The sequence below is a fragment of the Schistocerca gregaria genome, chromosome 1 (assembly GCF_023897955.1).
Source record: "Schistocerca gregaria isolate iqSchGreg1 chromosome 1, iqSchGreg1.2, whole genome shotgun sequence".
In the NCBI taxonomy this organism is placed as follows: domain Eukaryota; kingdom Metazoa; phylum Arthropoda; class Insecta; order Orthoptera; family Acrididae; genus Schistocerca; species Schistocerca gregaria.
In genome coordinates, this window is record NC_064920.1 from 1,207,818,281 (window position 1) to 1,207,837,494 (window position 19,214).

General features: G+C 45.7%; 1 protein-coding gene across 1 annotated transcript in view; it reads right to left on the reverse strand.

Annotated features, from left to right (window-relative positions):
• LOC126299008 (ras-GEF domain-containing family member 1B-like) overlaps nt 1-13,880 on the reverse strand; it is a 2,459,283-nt gene extending 2,445,403 nt beyond the window's left edge. Inside the window, exon 1 of the mRNA XM_049990678.1 lies at nt 13,608-13,880. Within this exon, the coding sequence (XP_049846635.1) occupies nt 13,608-13,880 (273 nt within the window). The remainder of the gene's footprint in view (nt 1-13,607) is intronic.
• Nucleotides 13,881-19,214: the final 5,334 nt, after the last annotated feature.

The window sequence follows — 19,214 nt, forward strand, 5'->3', positions numbered from 1 at the left end:
CTTACCGTCACCTCCGTGAAGCTCCCGCCCCCTTCCTCTCCACCCTGGCCAGGCTGTACAATGTGGTCTTCTACCCCGACCTGTGGAAAACCTCCCGGATCCTGATGTTCCTCAAACCCGATAAACCACCTTCCGCTGTCTCCTCCTACCGTCCTATAAGCCTTACCTCGGTCTTCAGCAAGGTCCTGGAATCCGTTCTAACCCGCCGCATCCACCAGCATCTCCACCGGCACCGCTTCCTTCCCTCCGCCCAATGTGGCTTTCGACCATCCTTCTCTGCCGATGACCTTCTCCTTCACCTCACTCACCTCCTCTCCGAACAACTCAACTCCCGTCGCTCCGCCATATTCCTCTCCCTTGACCTTGAACGCGCCTATGACCGAGTGTGGCATTCTGGTCTCCTCTTCAAGCTCCAAACCTTTGCTCTTCCTATTAACTACGTCCGTCTGATCGCCTCCTTCATTTCCCACCGCCCTTCCTATGTCACTATCCACAACACTGATTCCTACACCTTCTACCCCTCTGCCGGTGTGCCCCAAGGTTCCGTCCTTTCCCCTCTTCTTTACCTTCTTTATACGGCGGACATGCCTCCACCTGCACCCCCCCTTCACCTTCTCCAGTACGCCGATGACACCGCCTTCCTTGCCCTTGCCCCCACCCTGCAACGCTCCCAACACCTTCTCCAATCCCATCTTGACCGGTTCACCTCTTGGTGTAACCAGTGGTTGCTCAAGGTCAATCCTTCCAAGACCCAGGCAATCATCGTAGGCAAAACCACCCCTTCCTTCCGTCTCCTTGATTTCTATCTTACCATTTATGGCCGTCCTATTAACCTCACACCCACCCTCAAGTACCTTGGCGTCACCCTTGACCGTCGCCTCTCCTGGACCCCTCATCTCCGGACAATCCAAGCCAAGGCACGCTCCCGACTCCACCTCCTGAAGCTCCTTTCTGGCCGCACATGGGGTCTGGACCCCTCCACCGTCCTCCACACCTATAAATCTCTCATCCGCCCTATCCTCTGTTATGCCCATCCCGCCTGGATCTCTGCCCCGCCTACCTTTTACAAATCCCTTCAAATCCTTGAACGGCATGCACTCCGCCTCGCCTATCGCATCCGCCTCCCTTCCCCCACGCGGCTCCTCTATGACCTCATCCCCTTCCCACACCTCCTCCTCTTCCTCCAACGGATACGGATCCTCTACACCTCCCGCAAGCTTGATCCTCCCCACCCGCTTGTCTCTTCCATCCTCTCCCACCCCAACCCACTGCCGCGCCTGTACTCCTGTATCCCACCTGCTCTCCATCTTCACACTCTCCACACCCTCTCCCAAGGTGGCTTCCGCTGACTCCCCCTCCCGGATGATGCCCTCCTCCCCTCCATCTACCCCTCCTACCAACTTTGAGCCTTGCCTTCCCCTCTCCTCTCATTTTCCTGTGGGCACCCTCTCTCCCTTCTCTCCCTCCCTCTCTCCCTCCTTCCATCCTTACCTCCCCTCCCCCTCTCCCTGGGCTTCCACCCCCCTCTTTTCGTTTTCTCCCCTCCTCCTCCCTGGCATCCTATCTCCCCCTCCCTCCTTCCCTCCCCCTGTTTTTTCCCTTGGCAGGCCCCCAGCTTTTCGGTGTGGACAGTGCCCCTGCAAGCGCCGAAGCCCATCTCCGCAGTGTCCGTGTCTTTCGTCCCGTCTGTGCCTCGAGTGTTTCTTCGTTTTCTGCTCCACCGTTCACCTGTGCTAGTGTTCTCTGTTCCGTGCTGTGCTGCCCGTTTTTTTTTTTTTTTAAACTGAAACAGTGCTGCGTCGGTGAACGACTTCAATTCTTTTTATTCTCTGTTGTCTTCTGATTTTTGTCCTCCATGTCTGTGTTTTGAGATTATGTCTTCCTGTTTTTATCTCTTGTATGTTTCTTGTGGCCGAAGAGCGGCATATTAGGCCGCTGCCGGCCTACCTTTGTAGGTATAAAATGACAATAAAGAAAAAAAAACTGGCAGCTTCCAGTTGAGCAGTTGACAGATCAACGTTCGAACGAAGTTTCGGCTGTACCTAGCGACAGTTTCACCTGCAATTCTTTATGGCTGCTCTACGTGGAGAACTGCCAGCCGGTCCATCCTTCCGCCACTACAAGTCACTCAAAACAGATGCCTCCGCCTCATCTTAGGTGCTCCAAGATGGACCCGGATTTCCAACCTTCACGCCGAACTGTAAATCCCAAGAACCTCCAATCATATCACATATGCAACGCAGAAACTCCTTCATAGGATCGATTAACAAAGGCCAACTACCAACACCCAGAATATACTGGCTCTATCGCTTCACAACGGTGGCACCGAATGCGGATCCCACGTGCAATCACCGAGGCACCACAGTAATAGGATCCAACGAAAACCGACCTCTTTAGTAGGGCCTCGGGCTACGAGCCCCCCCCCCCCCCCCCCCCCCTGCTTAGGTCTGAGTAAAGTTGGAGTAAATTTCTGTACTTTGACATCACAGAAGTCTAGCCTTAATGCAAGGTACTACTTTGGCTCACATCTTTCCCCCCTACTCCCTGTCACACACACACACACACACACACACACACACACACACACACACACACACAAAGCAATCTCAGTCTCCAGTGGCGGACACTCACCTGAAGACGGCTGAACGGTTGCCAGCCGAAATATTGTTACAACAAGAAGTCAACATGATCCAGCTACATACCCGAAACCTCATAGAATATTACCACCGCTGTCACTCGATGAAACTATTGTCTTGGCACTGTGCTGTCTTTTTTGGATCTGCTGTCAGACTTGTAGATACAGTTTCGTTGTGCAAACTAATAAAAGCATTTCGCATTGAAGTCTGAACTAAGTTTCGTTTTTTTTCGTTCCATCGGACAGATAATCGCCTATATTGTACGAAGTGCCCCTCCGCCACGCGCTGTACACTGGCTGGCTCAGTTTATATGTGGACGGTGAGGCAGCCTATGATCGGTGCACTGCAGTACGTGATGGAGCTGGCGAACCTGCGCCTCCGGGCAGTCTCGTAAGCTACTCACGCAGCGAGCGATCTGGTTGACCCGTTCCCGAGCAGCGTCTGCCCCGAATACCGTTTTGCGCGCGCGGACATACTTTTGGTGCACGTGAGCGTATTCTCAAGCGCCACGTGAGATGCGAGGACTAGAGAAATAGCTGATAGCGGTGAGGAAGTAAAGCTCAGCTGCATCCTCGGATTTCTAGAGAAGTTCGCTGTATTCCAGCCTTGGTTTCGCGCATTACTCTCCTCTCATTTTCAGACTGGCGTGTTACAACGTTACGCCTAGCCCCCTGTTCGCTGTCACACACTGCGTGGAGCTGTGACGCGTGGAACTTCCGGATTACAGCGAAAATTGAGTACTGTGCGTGAATACATCTTCTCACTGGCAGGATCCTCTGTAGATATAGACCACAGGCGAAGGGCTGCACCTGACTGAAGAACTGTCTGGAGGGAGAAATACAGAAAACCCAAAGAAAAACAGTATATTTCTAGACAGGTTCGTTCAATATTGTGGGATCCTCATTCAACTCTAGTTGTAGGCGTTATAAAAGAGGTGTTGTGAATCGCAGAGAGTGATATTCCAGGAGAGTATGTTCCTAACAGGTCAACAAATGAATTCTGATATGGTCGCAGGTTCGAATCCTGCCTCGGGCATGGACGTGTGCGATGTCCTTAGGTTAGTTAGGTTTAAGTAGTTCTAAGTTGTAGGGGACTGATGATCTCCGATTTTAAGTCCCATAATGCTTAGAGCCATTTGAACAAATCAATTGTTTCCTCCTACACAAATCTCTCTAGAAGACTCTGAAAGTAAACATAGAGAGATTCGAGCTGACAGAAACAGCCGTTCCTCCCTCCTTCCATTAAGGACAAGAAGCCGAAAGAGGGGAAGTGCAGGTGGTATGTGTAGTACCCACCGCCACATGCCGTAAGGTGGCTTGCGCATTGTCGACGTTCGTGTAGTAGAAACTTCGTGACATTAAAATTGCGTGCCGTACAGGTAATTTTAGAGGCAATGTTCTTACCGATTTGATGTAACCATGTACGATTCGCGTTCTCAGTTTAATTTCTGGGAATCCTCTCCCCCAGTTTCCAAACGAAAACACAATTCAGTTGCCAAAAATTATTAACGGTTATTCTTATACATAAGAGGAACAGCGTTCAACCAGAAATCGAGGAAGAATGCCTATAAATTTTATCAATATATTACACTGTCAGCGCACGAAACAATATCCAGTGCTATTAATACACATACCCAGATTACTTATGATGGAATAATTATGAATAAAATAAACTTTTGTTGCGAAGTATACTCCAAAACAAAAAATTAAAAAAAAAAAAAAACGACGCGCCACGAAGGTATATTTGAATGAGAAAAAAAAAGTAGATGTGGCGTACATGCAGAGGAAACAAATGATTAGAATTTCAGAATTACATCCCTTATGATTTTATTTGCCTATTCGCGAAGAGCGATATTTCCTTGTAATTTTTATATTGATGCCATACGCTGACATTAAAGGACGGATGTTGGTTCACCACACTACTTTTTTACGTTTCTCTGAAGATGCCCCACAAGGGCGAAACGCGTCAGTGGCAACAAATAGATAAAACAATTTCCAACCAAGACTGTCTTATTTTAAGAAATTCGTAACCGGTTGCTGTACCAGGTGCCCAGCATGGAATGTAACCAATTTTATTTTCAGAAAAACTGGACGATTTATTCAAGAGAGAAAGCTTTACAATTTGAACAACTCAGTAACGCGGATTTAAATGCGAGATGCCTATAACAGTTTCCACAAAGAAACTTTGTCTTGAAACGTGGCAGAAAATCCATAGAGATTCTGGTCGTATGTGAAGTACGTTGGCGCCAAGAAACAATCAATGCCTTCTCTGCACGATAACAATGGAGAGACTATCGAAGACAGTGCTGCCAAAGCAGAGTTACTAAACACAGCTTTCCGAAATGCCTTCACAAAAGAAGACGAAGTAAATATTCCACAATTCGAATCGAGAACAGCTGCCAGCATGAGTAACGTAGAAGTAAATATCCTCGGAGTAGTGAAGCAACTTAAATCACTTAATAAAAGCAAGTCTTCAGGTCCAGAATGTATACCAGTTAGGTTTCTTTCGGTGTATGCTGACGCATTAACTCCATACTTAACAATCATATACCACCGTTCGCTCGACGAAAGATCCGTACCCAAAGACTGGAAAGTTGCACAGGTCACGCCAATATTCCAAGAAGGTAGTAGGAGTAATCCACTAAATTACAGGCCCGTATCGTTAACGTCGATGCAGCAGTATTTTAGGACATATATTGTGTTCGAACATTATGAATTATCTCGAATAAAACTGTCTATTGAAACACAGTCAAAATAGGTTTAAGTTTAGAAAACGACGTTCCTGTGAAACACAACTAGCTCTTTATTCACATGAGGTGTTGAGTGCTATTGACAAGGGATTTCAGATCGATTCCATATTTCTGGATTTCCTTTTGACACTGTAGCACACAAGCAGCTTGTAGTGAAATTGCGTGTGCATGGAATATCGTCTCAGTTATGTGACTGGATTTGTGATATCCTGTCAGAGAGGTCACAGATCGTAGTAACTGACGGGAGCCGGCCGCTGGTGGCCGAGCGGTTCTGGCGCTACAGTCTGGAACCGCACGACCGCTACGGTCGCAGGTTCGAATCCTGCCTCGGGCATGGATGTGTGTGTTGTCCTTAGGTTAGTTAGGTTTAAGTAGTTCAAATTCTAGGGGACTTATGACTTTAGCAGTTGAGTCCCATAGTGCTCAGAGCCATTTGAACCATTTTTTGAACTGACGGGAAGTCATAGAGTAAAACAGAAGTGATTTCAGGCGTTCCCCAAGGTAGTGTTACAGGCCCTTTGCTGTTGCTTATCTATATAAACGATTTTGGAGACAATCTGAGCAGCCGTCTTCGGTTGTTTGCAGATGGCGCTGTCGTTTATCGACTAATAAAGTCATCAGAGGATCAAAACAAATTGCAAAACGATTTAGAAAAGATATCTGAATGGTGCGAAAATTGGCAGTTGACCCTAAGTAACGAAAAGTGTGAGGTCATCCACATGAGTGCTAAAAGGAACTCGTTAAACTTCGGTTACACGATAAATCAGTCTAATCTAAAAGCCGTAAATTCAACTAAATACCTAGGTATTACAATTACGAACAACTTAAATTGGAAGGAACACACAGAAAATGTTGTGGGAAAGGCTAACCAAAGACTTCATTTTATTGGCAGGACACTTAGAAAATGTAACAGACCTACTAAGGAGACTGCCTACTAGGCTTGTCCGTCCTCTTTTCGAATACTGCTGCGCGGTGTGGGATCCATACCAGATAGGATTGACGGAATACATCGAAAAAGTTCAAAGAAAGGTAGCAGGTTTTGTATTATCGCGAAATATGGGAGAGAGTGTCACAGAAATGATACAGGATTTGGGCTTGAAATCATTAAAAGAAAGGCGTTTATCGTTACGACGGAATCTTCTCACGAAATTCCAATCACCAACTTTCTCCTCCGAATGCGAAAATATTTTGCTGGCACCGACCTGCATAGGGAGGAACGATCACCACAATAAAATAAGGGAAATCAGAGCTCGTACGGAGAGATATAGGTGTTCGTTCTTTCCGCGGGCTATACGAGATTGGAATAATGGAGAATTGTGAAGATAGTGCGATGAACCCTCTGCCAGGCACTTACTTGTGATTTGCAGAGTATCCATGTAGATGTAGACGTAACGGATTGGTCTACCTCTGGCCCCTATGCAAGCATTTATTCGGCTTGGCCTTGATTGGCAGAGTTAATGGATGTCGTCCTGAGGGATGTCGTGCCAAGTTCTGTCCAATTGGCGCGTTAGATCGTCGAAAGCCCGAGCTGGTTGGTGGTCCCTGCAAACGGTCTCAACTGGTGAGAGACCGGGCGACCTTCCCGGGCCAAGATGGGTTTTGGAAAGCACGAAGACAGGCACCAGAAACGCTCGCCGTGTGTGGGTGAGTGAACATTGTCTAACTGAAATGTAAGCTCAGTATGGCTCGCCATTACGCTCAACAAAACGTACCGCTGTGCTGCATGAGTGCTGCAGATGACAACCGAAGAGGCTCTACTACGAAAAGGAAAAGGTTCCCCATACCATCACTCCTGGCTGTCGGGCAGTAAGTCGGGCAGTAGTCAGGTTGTGAGCCTACCTGTGTCCGAGGCGTCTTCGATGTTCATCGGGGCTTAATTCGAAGCGGGACTCATCGCTGAAATCATTTCTACTCCACCCTATAAGATTCCAGGTCGAATGTGGGCGACACTACTTCAGACGGGCTCGTCGGCACGCAGAGGTCAGCAGCTGTTGGCAGTAGGGGAGGTGCGGTCCCAGCCCCCTTGCTGCCAGCCGCCTATGAATGGTCCTTACGGTCACTGAAGCGCCATGATGATGAAGACATGCCCAGCGATTCGCCGATTATTCCAAGCAGTTTCTTTGAACCCAACTACACGCCATCTCTCAAGGGCTGAAATGTGCATGTATAGTTCACGTGCCTGTCTGCAAGGCATAGTTACTGACCAACTGAGTACACGGAAAGTAATTCTGCGAAGAGCTTATGCCTCGGTATCGGCATGTCCCCTGTTTACTCTCCTTGCCAGCTACGCGTTGAAATGGTGCAGCAGCGTCACACAATCAACCATCGGCCTCCAAAGATTACTATTTCGCATATTCCGTCGTTATCTGTATGAAAATCAATTTGTAACCAATTTGCAGAACTCCTTCGTGATGCATCTTTTTTTTGTTTTAAAGAATACTTATTGATTTGAGGTACGGAAAATCTACATTATAAATGGGTAACGTACAAAATCAGCGTTTTACAATGTAAACCATCCGCTCTTGGAGCCTAAGCAATTTAATCTACAACCAAAAAGTTGTTTTTCATCAAATATTTATTGTAGTCATAATTGTTTTCATTGTCGAACTTTAATGTGAACTATGTACAAATAATGACTGCATGATGTTATTAAGACCTTGGAGATGGATAGGCTGTAAATGTGTCATGCTTATTAATTAAAACATCTATTTGCGACTGGAGGTTGAGTTTCTTCTTCCTTATTTCACGAATGTAAATCAGTGAAGGCATCAACACGCACCCCAAGGTATAAAATTAAGTCACACATCCTGTCTTCTGTTTTGCTTCACCATTAGTTTACATTAATAATCAATGCGGCTTTTATCACAAAAGCTTCTCTAGTTTGTTTCCTCCTTTCAGAATTCTTCCTACAGTTGGTTCCGCACTTCAGTCATGCACTAAGATATCTCATTCCAGTTGTCCGGTTACACAGGTTCCAAGTCGACAAACTGGCTAAAGTATAATGCGTCAGTATGACCAGCAAGATAATTTACAGGTAGTAGGTGTTTCTGTGCAAAGTGCAACCACACAAAAAAATTGATAACTGTCATTATTTCACGCCAGCGAAAACCCATTAACTACCATTCAAGAATGCTCAATTCTAACTAATTTATAACAACGATTGCCGTCACTTCAAAACGCTTCATGTGAATAGAACTAATGAAAGACAGAAATTCGTGTCTAATCATTCTGAACGTCTTTTCTGAACATTATTTCGAGCAGGTAGAGAAGCGATTCCTGATGGCGGCGGCGTAGATCTCCCTTACTAAGGAGGGAATCAGTTAACATAACGCTGTTGAACTAAGTTTGTGGATATATGTGAAGACAATTGATTTGGGAGGGGAGACCAAACTGCGAGGTCATCGGTCTCATCGGGTTACGGAAGGATGGGGAAGGAAGTCGGCCGTGCCCTTTCAAAGGAACCATCCCAGCATTTTCCTGGAGAGATTTAGGGAAATCACGGAAAACCTAAATCAGGATGGTAGGACGCGGGATTGAACCGTCGTCCACGCGAATGTGAGTCCAGTGTGCTAACCACTGCGCCACCTCGCTCGGTTGTGTTGAACTAACAAATGGTGTTAACTGATCAATGTCTCCAGGTCATCGGAGTAATTGACAGGAATGTTAAAAAGCAAGGGAAAATATTGTTTGCTTGCCAAATGTACCGGTAAACTGATTGACGATTATCTGACAAATTAACGTCAGACATTCGTCTATGGGGACGAACATGTAGGATATCATTGATTAATGTTCAAATGTATATAATACGCTTTGGTTGTGAATATGAGGAGCAAGATTGAGGGGATGGGAAAGATTTTAGTAGCCTCGATGGAAAGTTGCTACCAAAGCGTAGGGAGCTTCTTCACAAATTCAACTGAAGCCAAAGTCTAATAGACAAACGCTAAAATGAGCGTAAGGAGAACAATGTGATAAGCGTTCAATGAATTCGAAAACAAAATTTAACCAATTTCTATTGCCCAACACACTAACAAGTTTTGGTCATATAGAAAATCAGTAAGTGAATCGAAATCACCTGTTCAGCATGAAAGTTCGTAAACTCACTAGCGCAGATATGGAGATAAGTGCTCACGGACAGAAAATCAACTACAAACCTTAGAAATGCGTCTAAATCTGGTTAAGATACCTGAAAGCTTTACACATATTATGCGTAAGTAGTTATCCCGCCTAGAACTGGTTTATCGTAGATCGGTGGAGAAATGGTGATCGAAGCGTCCCAAACGATTGGAAAAAAGTTGTAGTTCATTAAAATGTTCAAGAAAGGGATTCAGATGCGGACTAATGAACATAAATATAGAGACGGCAGTTTTTTGAAGAACTATGGAACACGCAGTATGATCTTTTTGGAGAACGAAAAATCAACACTGATTCCGCAAACAGAGAGATCTTTCGATAGAGCGGGCCGTGTTCGGCCATGACATCAGAGCGCCGCAGAAAGCAGACTAAATTTGTGACTGGGTTTTGTACGTCCTATCTCAAGCCGGTACAATTGAACAAGTCGTTGTTAACAGAACAAAATCGACAGACACACAAGTTGTATTAGATGTAGTTTAACATGCCTACTGAAACATATGACTGTAAAATAAGTAGAATGCCTGGTTAGATGTAAGAGAGGGCCTGATGGCCCTAATCTTGCCAGGTTAAATAAATAAATAAATAAATAAATAAATAAATAAAAATAGTTCGGAATTAACCCAAGCGCCGTTACTGTTTATAGTATATAGGTTGAAGTAGCAAAGACAAGCCAAGAACGTGTAATATATACTGAGGTTCGATTTTCGCTAAGCTGCCTACAGCCACAAGCCACAGCACGGTGCGTGGCGGAGGGCACCCTGTACCACTACTTGTCAATTCCTTTTCTGCCCCACTAGCAAATGGAGCGAGGAAAAACGACTATCTATATGCCTCCGTATGAGCCCTGATTTCCCTATCTTGTCTCGGCGGTCTTTAAGCGAGATGTACGTTAGTGGCAGCAGAATCGTCTTGCAGTCAGTCGCAAATACCGGTTCTCTAAACTTTCTCCACAATGCTTCGGCAAAAGAACGTTTCCTTCACTCCAGGAATTCTCGTTTGAGTTTACGGAGCATTACCAAATGCTCGCGTAGTTGATCGAATCAACCAGAACAAATCTAGCAGATCACCTTATTTCGATGTCTTCCTTTCATACGACCTGGTGGAGACCTTACAATACACTCGAACAGTATTCGCGAATGACTCGCACAAATGTTGTATATACGGTTTCCTTTATAGATGAGCTACACATTCCTAAAATTCTCCCAATAAACCGATGAGGATCATTCGACTTTGGTGCAACCGGCCGTATGCACTCGTACCGTTTCACATGGTTTTCAAACACTACGCCTTGTTATTTAATAGGCGTAACTTTATCAAGCAGCACACCACTAATACTATATTCGAAAACTGCAGGATCCTTTATCCTTCTCATCTTCATAAACTTACATAATAATGTGGCGCAAGTTGTACAGAACATAACAGTAACTATTGATGATGGCACAAAGCAGCTGAAAATGTTTGGGCATCAAGAAGAACGATCGTGCAAGAACACGACCTGAATTCCCATAGTTTAGAAGGGTACTGTAAGTGTTTCCAAACCAAACCACTAGTGCTAATTACTATAATATGCATCAGAACAGAGGAGCTAACAGTGAACGATACTTGCATTCCTTTATATTCCTTTGTGAAGTAACAGCTGAAGACGACAAACAACACGTCAACGTCTGTTTGGTTCCTGATACGGTCGCAGATATTTGGACACCGACTTTCACGCTAACAATAACATACTACTTAATTTTTTTTTAGAATTCTGGACAGGTTCTGTGGCTATGTTTTGCTACCGTACACACTGAAGACTTCATCCACACCTCTTCTTGCAGCTGAACGCTTTTCGATATTTCGGCAACTAATTCATTCGCAAAATCTACATTATTGTAGTGCCGTCATCAGGTCGGGCTTAACTGACACACAACGCCCTATGTCAGAAACATTTCGTCGCCTCTGCGCTCCCCCCTCTCGTTTTGACTTCATAAAATCACAATCCGTGCTTTGCCTAGCATTGTGAACAGCAATAAAGTCTCACTAGCTATAGTAATGACCCCGTTTCACAGGCGATTGCATATTTCGCTCTCATGGTACTTATCTTTACTACGTGCACACTTGCACTAGAATCTATACGCGTCAGTTGTCCTATCTCCTCCACACACTCCTCGTGAGTTTTCTCTTGAGTAGCATCTTCTTTTTTCGTCCAATAGCTGTTCACCATTTTGTGCACCAATCAGCTTCTTCACGCCTATCATCCCATTGTATAGACCATTTTTGAGAAAAAAATAGCTAATATGCGGAATGATAACAAATGATAACCAAACCGGTGTACTCAGATTGGGGCGAAACGCAAAAACACAGAAGGTGCAACCAGTGGCATTGCGAATTGCTGTCCAACTGAAGATAGCAACGAACCAAACGCTGCGTTAGTGACAGTGGTGTAGGTTCCCTTTCATGCCTTCAAATAACATGCAGTGGGGGAGGGGAGGGGGGCGTAGAAGTTTAACGAGAATTCAAGTGTCGTCGTACGTGCACATATTCGTTAGTTGTTCACTCTCCTCCACACACTTCTTCGCGACTTTTCTCTCGTATGGTATCTTCCTTTTTTCGTCCAGTAGTTCGTTTTCTAGTTTGTTCACCAATAAGCTACGTGACGCCGATCGTCTTGTTGGGCAGGCTACTTCCGGAAAAAAAATAACTAGGGTGCGGAATGATAACAAGTGATAACCAAACCAAAGTATTCAAAGTGGTGCGAGACACAACTATAGAGCAATTCCAACCAATGCCATTATGAATTGCTCTCCGAGTGAATGAAATGATCGTCAGTGACAGAACTGCTGGCTTGCTTCCCTTTCATGTCTTCAAGTAACATGACGCCGCGCGCGCGCGCGTGTGTATGTGTCAAGTGTAGAGAGAACGCAAGCGACTGTCAAGGTATTACCGCGCTTCTTTTAGTTGACCTGGACCGGTCGACACCGACTCAGAGGAAGGCCTCGGCGCTTGTTGGTGACGTCACGTCAGCTAGGCACGGTCTGTTGCAGGCAGAAACGCCTGGGCGTGCTTATCACTATAAATCCCTTATTTTTGGGCAAAATGTTTCGTATTGTTTTGGATTCTGCAGTTTTATTTAGATGAAAGATTTTCTTACTATCGTAGAGCTACAAATGAAGATCATAGTTCTGTATTACTGAATCCTGTAGAAACAAACGTAGATCAATATGAGAAGCTTCGGAAATTTTACATTCAACTAACTATATTTACTTGATCCATTTTGTTATCGAAACTTACCCCAATCCCCTTACTATTAACTCGTTTCTTTTTTTATTTATTAATTTACTTACTGGAAATGTGAACTAATTTACATGTGTAAATGTCCAACTGTTGCCAGTCATTAGATTAGAGTCGTTTTCAACGAAAGGAATTCTAAACAGGAAACAAAATAGCTTCATACATCGAAAATACTGCTGAGCTTAAACGTTTTTAAACATGTACATTAGAAAAGATAAATATTCCCCTCCTGCAACTGAAAGGAGAAACTTTATAAATTAAAAAAAAAAATTATTTGATAAAACAAGTATCTCTCTTTTTCCTCTTCTTCTGTCCCCCATCCCCTCCCCCAACGTGAACAATCGCAAGATATTTCATTAACGTTCAGTGCTGCACATCACACAGTCAAAGAAGATACCTAAAGAAGAGCACCAATATGTTCACAGTTTGTTGTAAAAGCAACCCAGTACAAACGTAACTTCCTCAGATTTACAAATAAGGTAAAGAAGCACGAATTCTGTTGCTGCTGGACCATGAAGTTGTTTTTGTATGTCAATCCTTAAAACAGGTGGAAATTTAAGTTCAGGAGTACACTATTTGTTAAGAAGTGTAATGAATTGCACAATTAATTGATTGCGGAAATCTCTCAGAACAATGTGTGTTGGTCAGCTAATGCCCGTACGCTTTTCAGCCTTCGTGTTTGTGTGTCCTCCAAACCTCGGCTGGATCACGTTTCGTGCCTGTTGAACTGAGTGACGTACAGCACCGGCAGATGCTGCCCGCCAGGTTTCAGGTTCCCGCTGTGGTTCGCGTCCCGCGTGCCCGCGCCCTGCACGTACCTTGCGGGGAGGCGGAGCTTCCGACGCCGTCGTGCAGACGCGGTACGAGCCGGCCGACGGCCTGAGGGTGTCCGCGAGGCGCTGCACGGCGGACCAGCTGATCGGCTCGGCTGCTCGAGGCACAGTCGCACTCTCACTCACACGCACACGGCCCCACTCGCGGCACTCACTTCGCTGCCGGACGCACGGCTGGCACTCCGCGCTGCGACCTGCGCGGCTGACGCGGCCACACTGACCGCTCGCTGCGGTCCTCTGCCGCGACGGTGCCGCCATCTGCAGAGGCCGCCGGCAAGCGCGCCTGCCACGCGACCGCCGGAGCGCCGAAGCCCCGCCGCTCACCGCGCCGCGGCCGAGCTGTGCAGTCGAGGCGCAGTTGGGAAACAGCTGAGCTACGAACACAGCGCCCGCCAACTATGCAGTTATCGTCGTCATTTTCGTATCCGCCCAGCGAGCCAGGCGGGGTGTTAATGACCAGTTTGCCTCAATTTTGCTCTACCTCGATATACCGGGTGATCAAAAAGTCAGCATAAATTTGAAAACTGAATAAATCACGGAATAATGTAGATACAGAGGTACTAATTGACACACATCTTTGGAATGACATGGGGTTTTATTAGAACAAAAAAAGTTCAAAAAATGTCCGACAGATGGCACTTCATCTGATCAGAATGGCAATAATTAGCTTAACAAACTAAGACAAAGCAAACATGATGTTCTTTACAGGAAATGCTCAATATGTACACCATCATTACTGAACAATAGCTGTAGTCGAGGAATAATGTTGTAAACAGCACTGTAAAGCATGTCCGGAGTTATGGTGAGGCATTTGCGTCGGATGTTGTCTTTCAGTATCGCTAGAGATGTCAGTCGATAACGATACACTTGCGACTTCCGGTACCCAATAATCGCACGGACTGAGGTCTGGGGACCTGGGAGGCCAAGCATGATGAAAGTGGCGGCTGAGCATACGATCATCAACAAACGACGCGCGCAAGAGATCTTTCACGCGTCTACCAATATGAAATGGTTCTAATAAAACCCCATATCATTCCAAATATGTGTGTCAATTTTTATCTCTCTATCTACATTATTCCGTGGTTTATTTAGTTTTCAAATTTATACTGACCTTTTGATCACCCGGTAGAAACATCAAAAAAGTTCTGCATCACTCCGATATGTCGGGTAGGTCTGTTGCCATTGTGACGCTGTACTGATCGGAAGGTCATCCCTAAATGGTTCAAATCGCTCTGTGCACTATGGGACGTAACATCTGAGACTCAGAACTACTTAAACCTAACCAAACTAAGGACATCACACACATCCATGCCCGAGGCAGGATTCGAACCTGCGACCGTATCAGCAGCGTGGTTCCGGACTGAAGCGCCTAGAACCCCTTTTTTTTTCGTTGTATATCGTTGTTTTGGTCGTTGCTGACGTCACGTGACATCGTTCAAGTTCATTTATTGATCCTTCCACTCAGTTTTTTATTACAGAGGCCAACAGGCTCTCTGACCGAACACACTGAGCTATCGTGCCGGCGGACCGCTCGGTCACAGCGGCCGGCAAAGTCATCCCTCACATTGGTTATAAACGTATACACAGTGAACGTTTAGCTTCTCCGTCGTTATCTTTTCTTCTCACTCTCTCAATCTATGCTAGAGTTAGCCGGTTGCGTGTGTGCCAAATATCATACCCACGCTGTTTACCCGCTTTCTTTAATGCTCGGAAGGATTCATCGAAAGGGGACCGGCCCTGAAGTTAGTATCTGACTGATTAGCTGATTATTATATTAATATTGCGCAGCGGATAACTCGGGGGAGGGCTCAAGCAACAGCGTGGGCAAGTAATTAACTTCGACCCTCTAACATGATCTATATTCTCTACCTTGGTTATTTTCATTCCCTCCAGATTATCATGACTTCGGCCTGGAACCGCGTGACCGCTACGGTCGCAGGTTCTAATCCTGCCTCGGGCATGGATGTGTGTGCTGTCCTTAGGTTAGTTAGGTTCAAGTAGTTCTTAGTTCTAGGGGACTGATGACGTCAGATGTCAAGTCCCTTAGTGCTCAGAGCCATTTGAACCATTTTATCATGACTTCAATTTAATACCAACATTGCTCTCCACACAGGGTTGGAGGAGGGGTTTATGATCAGTCCCTGAATCCATCAAATTAAATACATAAGACACTTTTTTATTATTTTCCCAGAAACCTTACAAACGTTATAATCATCTCGTTTACTCGCTACTTTAGCTATCTCATAATTGCAATTGACAGAGTAAAGACGAATATCTTCTATCTTATCTAGCACTGAAGGCGCCCATATTATCAGAAATCTATTCAACACTCTCTCGCACTGAAGGTGCTTATACTACCAGTTCTCGTTCTTCTTTAATATTGTGCACTGAGAAAGGGGAGGGATCTACGCTGCTGCAAATGTAGTCCGTCTGCTTGGACAGCGATTGAAATTCGCACCCCATGTTATTACTTAGACCGAATCGTTATGAATTAACGAACCGCGCTGCGGTTCCTCAGTGGTCACTCTCTCCATTGCTTCTCATCATCAAAATTATAGCAAAGATTCTTGGCGGCAAAACGGGGGAACAAAGCAGAAACAAACACCTCTCGTATACACAAAAAAACACTTTCCTAAAAATAAAACATCCTATAAACTTTTGCACACGCAAATTAACAGTTTACAACACACGCTAACATCCACAACTTAACTATTTTCAAGGACGAACTGGTAGCTCGCTGGCGGTGCAATATGACACCACGTGGGTGATCGACACCAACGGCAATTTTTTTTCTATTCACCCCACTGTTCATTCTTGTTTTCAATCTATACCATTATTCACATGCACAATCTATCATTTGTAAGTAAGCTGTTTAGGTTTTTATGTTGGTAACTCCATGTAGCGCTCTATATGAAAATCACTGACGGTGCTGTGTGCAGTCTGTGGCTGGTTTGCATTGTTAGAATTTGCTATTGTAGTGTTTGGCTGTTGGCTGTTAACAGCGCGTAGCGTTGCGCAGTTGGAGGTGAGCCGCCAGCAATGGTGGATATGGGGAGAGAGATGGCGGAGTTTTGAGAGCAGACGATCTGGACGTGTGTCCATCAGAGGCAGTAAATTTGTAAGACTGGATGTCGTATATATTGATTTTTGAACACTATTAGGGTAAATACATTGATTCTTCTCTATCAAAATCTTTCATTTGCTAACTATGCCTCTCAGTAGTTAGTGCTTTCAGTTGTTAGAATCTTTAATTTAGCTGGCAGTATTTGCGCTCGCTGTATTGCAGTAGTTCGAGTAACGAAGATTTTTGTGAGGTAAGAATTCATAAAAGGTATAGGTTATTGCTAGTCAGGGCCATTCTTTTGTAGGGATTATTGAAAGTCAGATTGTGTTGCGCTAAAAAGTGTCAGTTTAGTGATGATCACAATAAGTAAAGAGAGAAATGTCTGAGTACGTTCAGTTTTGCTCAGCTGTTCCAAAATCAAATAACGTAAGGGGTTTCACATTTACAGATTGGTTAGGACGTGGAGCCCCGTCTAGGCTGCTGCTTTCAAGTGGGGGTTAATCATGAATCAAGAGATCCGTGCACAAAACGCATGAACTTGCTAAAAAAATTACGTCACACTCTTAGAACCTTATGTAACTCACACAAAACACACGCATATCCTAGCAGGTTTCACACGGAATCATCGTCTAAATTTCTCATCAGCCGTTACGACCACGTGTGGGGGATGAGGCTCCATGTTACTTTAGCAAGACCAGTAAGAAATTTAATAGCAAGACCAGTAAGAAATTTAAAATTGCAAAACGCTACTGCTAAAAGTGGAACTATATGATGTTTGATACTATTGCTGCTCTCGTTTGCTAAAGGCACTAACTGATTACATTACTACAAATGGATAATGTGTGCCACCCTATGCTCACTCTGGAAAAGAAACCCTAACTGAAAATTCTAATTTTTGCAAGCAAAATACACTCCTGGAAATGGAAAAAAGAACACATTGACACCGGTGTGTCAGACCCACCATACTTGCTCCGGACACTGCGAGAGGGCTGTACAAGCAATGATCACACGTACGGCACAGCGGACACACCAGGAACCGCGGTGTTGGCCGTCGAATGGCGCTAGCTGCGCAACATTTGTGCACCGCCGCTTCCCAGCAAATTAGGGACACTGTTGCTCCTGGGGTATCGGCGAGGACCATTCGCAACCGTCTCCATGAAGCTGGGCTACGGTCCCGCACACCGTTAGGCCGTCTTCCGCTCATGCCCCAACATCGTGCAGCCCGCCTCCAGTGGTGTCGCGACAGTCGTGAATGGAGGGACGAATAGAGACGTGTCGTCTTCAGCGATGAGAGTCGCTTCTGCCTTGGTGCCAATGATGGTCGTATGCGTGTTTGGCGCCGTGCAGGTGAGCGCCACAATCAGGACTGCATACGAGCGAGGCACACAGGGCCAACACCCGGCATCATGGTGTGGGGAGCGATCTCCTACACTGACCGTACACCTCTGGTGATCGTCGAGGGGACACTGAATAGTGCACGGTACATCCAAACCGTCATCGAACCCATCGTTCTACCATTTCTAGACCGGCAAGGGAACTTGCTGTTCCAACAGGACAATGCACGTCCGCATGTATCCCGTGCCACCCAACGTGCTCTAGAAGGTGTAAGTCAACTACCCTGGCCAGCAAGATCTCCGGATCTGTCCCCCATTGAGCATGTTTGGGACTGGATGAAGCGTCGTCTCACGCGGTCTGCACGTCCAGCACGAACGCTGGTCCAACTCAGGCGCCAGGTGGGAATGGCATGGCAAGCCGTTCCACAGGACTACATCCAGCATCTCTACGATCGTCTCCATGGGAGAATAGCAGCCTGCATTGCTGCGAAAGGTGGATATACACTGTACTAGTGCCGACATTGTGCATGCTCTGTTGCCTGTGTCTATGTGCCTGTGGTTCTGTCAGTGTGATCATGTGATGTATCTGACCCCAGGAATGTGTCAATAAAGTTTCCCCTTCCTGGGACAATGAATTCACGGTGTTCTTATTTCAATTTCCAGGAGTGTATCTCAAAAAAAAAGAAGAATGGTCGTAATGGCATGGTAACTACTTCCAGCCTGAAAAAGAGCGGATTAATAATAATATAATACATTATACCTCATCCCACAAAGAAATTTTGCGGAAAAGACGGAGATCGCCTTCGATTCGGCCCGTTCAACAGATTCCCCCAGACTGACCCAGTCATGGCGGCCTTCTCAGGCCGTTCTCTTCCGCGCTGGAGGGGAGGAGAACCTGTTACGAACGCCGAAGTATCCCTGGGAAGCAGGTGCATCGCCGCTGCTTTTACCTCAAACCTATGTTGGCACCAACCAGCCTACAAAGTGGGATGATTGCTCCAGAACTGAGTCTCGTTTTTGAAGAGGCGACGGGACATCACGCTTCAGAACAGACTTGAGGAACGATCAGGTCTACATCATCGCATGATGTGTGGAAGGAGGTCTATCAATGAAGTTGCTACACATGTGCACTAGACGCAATGTGATGTGGTGCGGATATGGAATAGGCTCCAATTGACGCGCCGTTTTGATGAC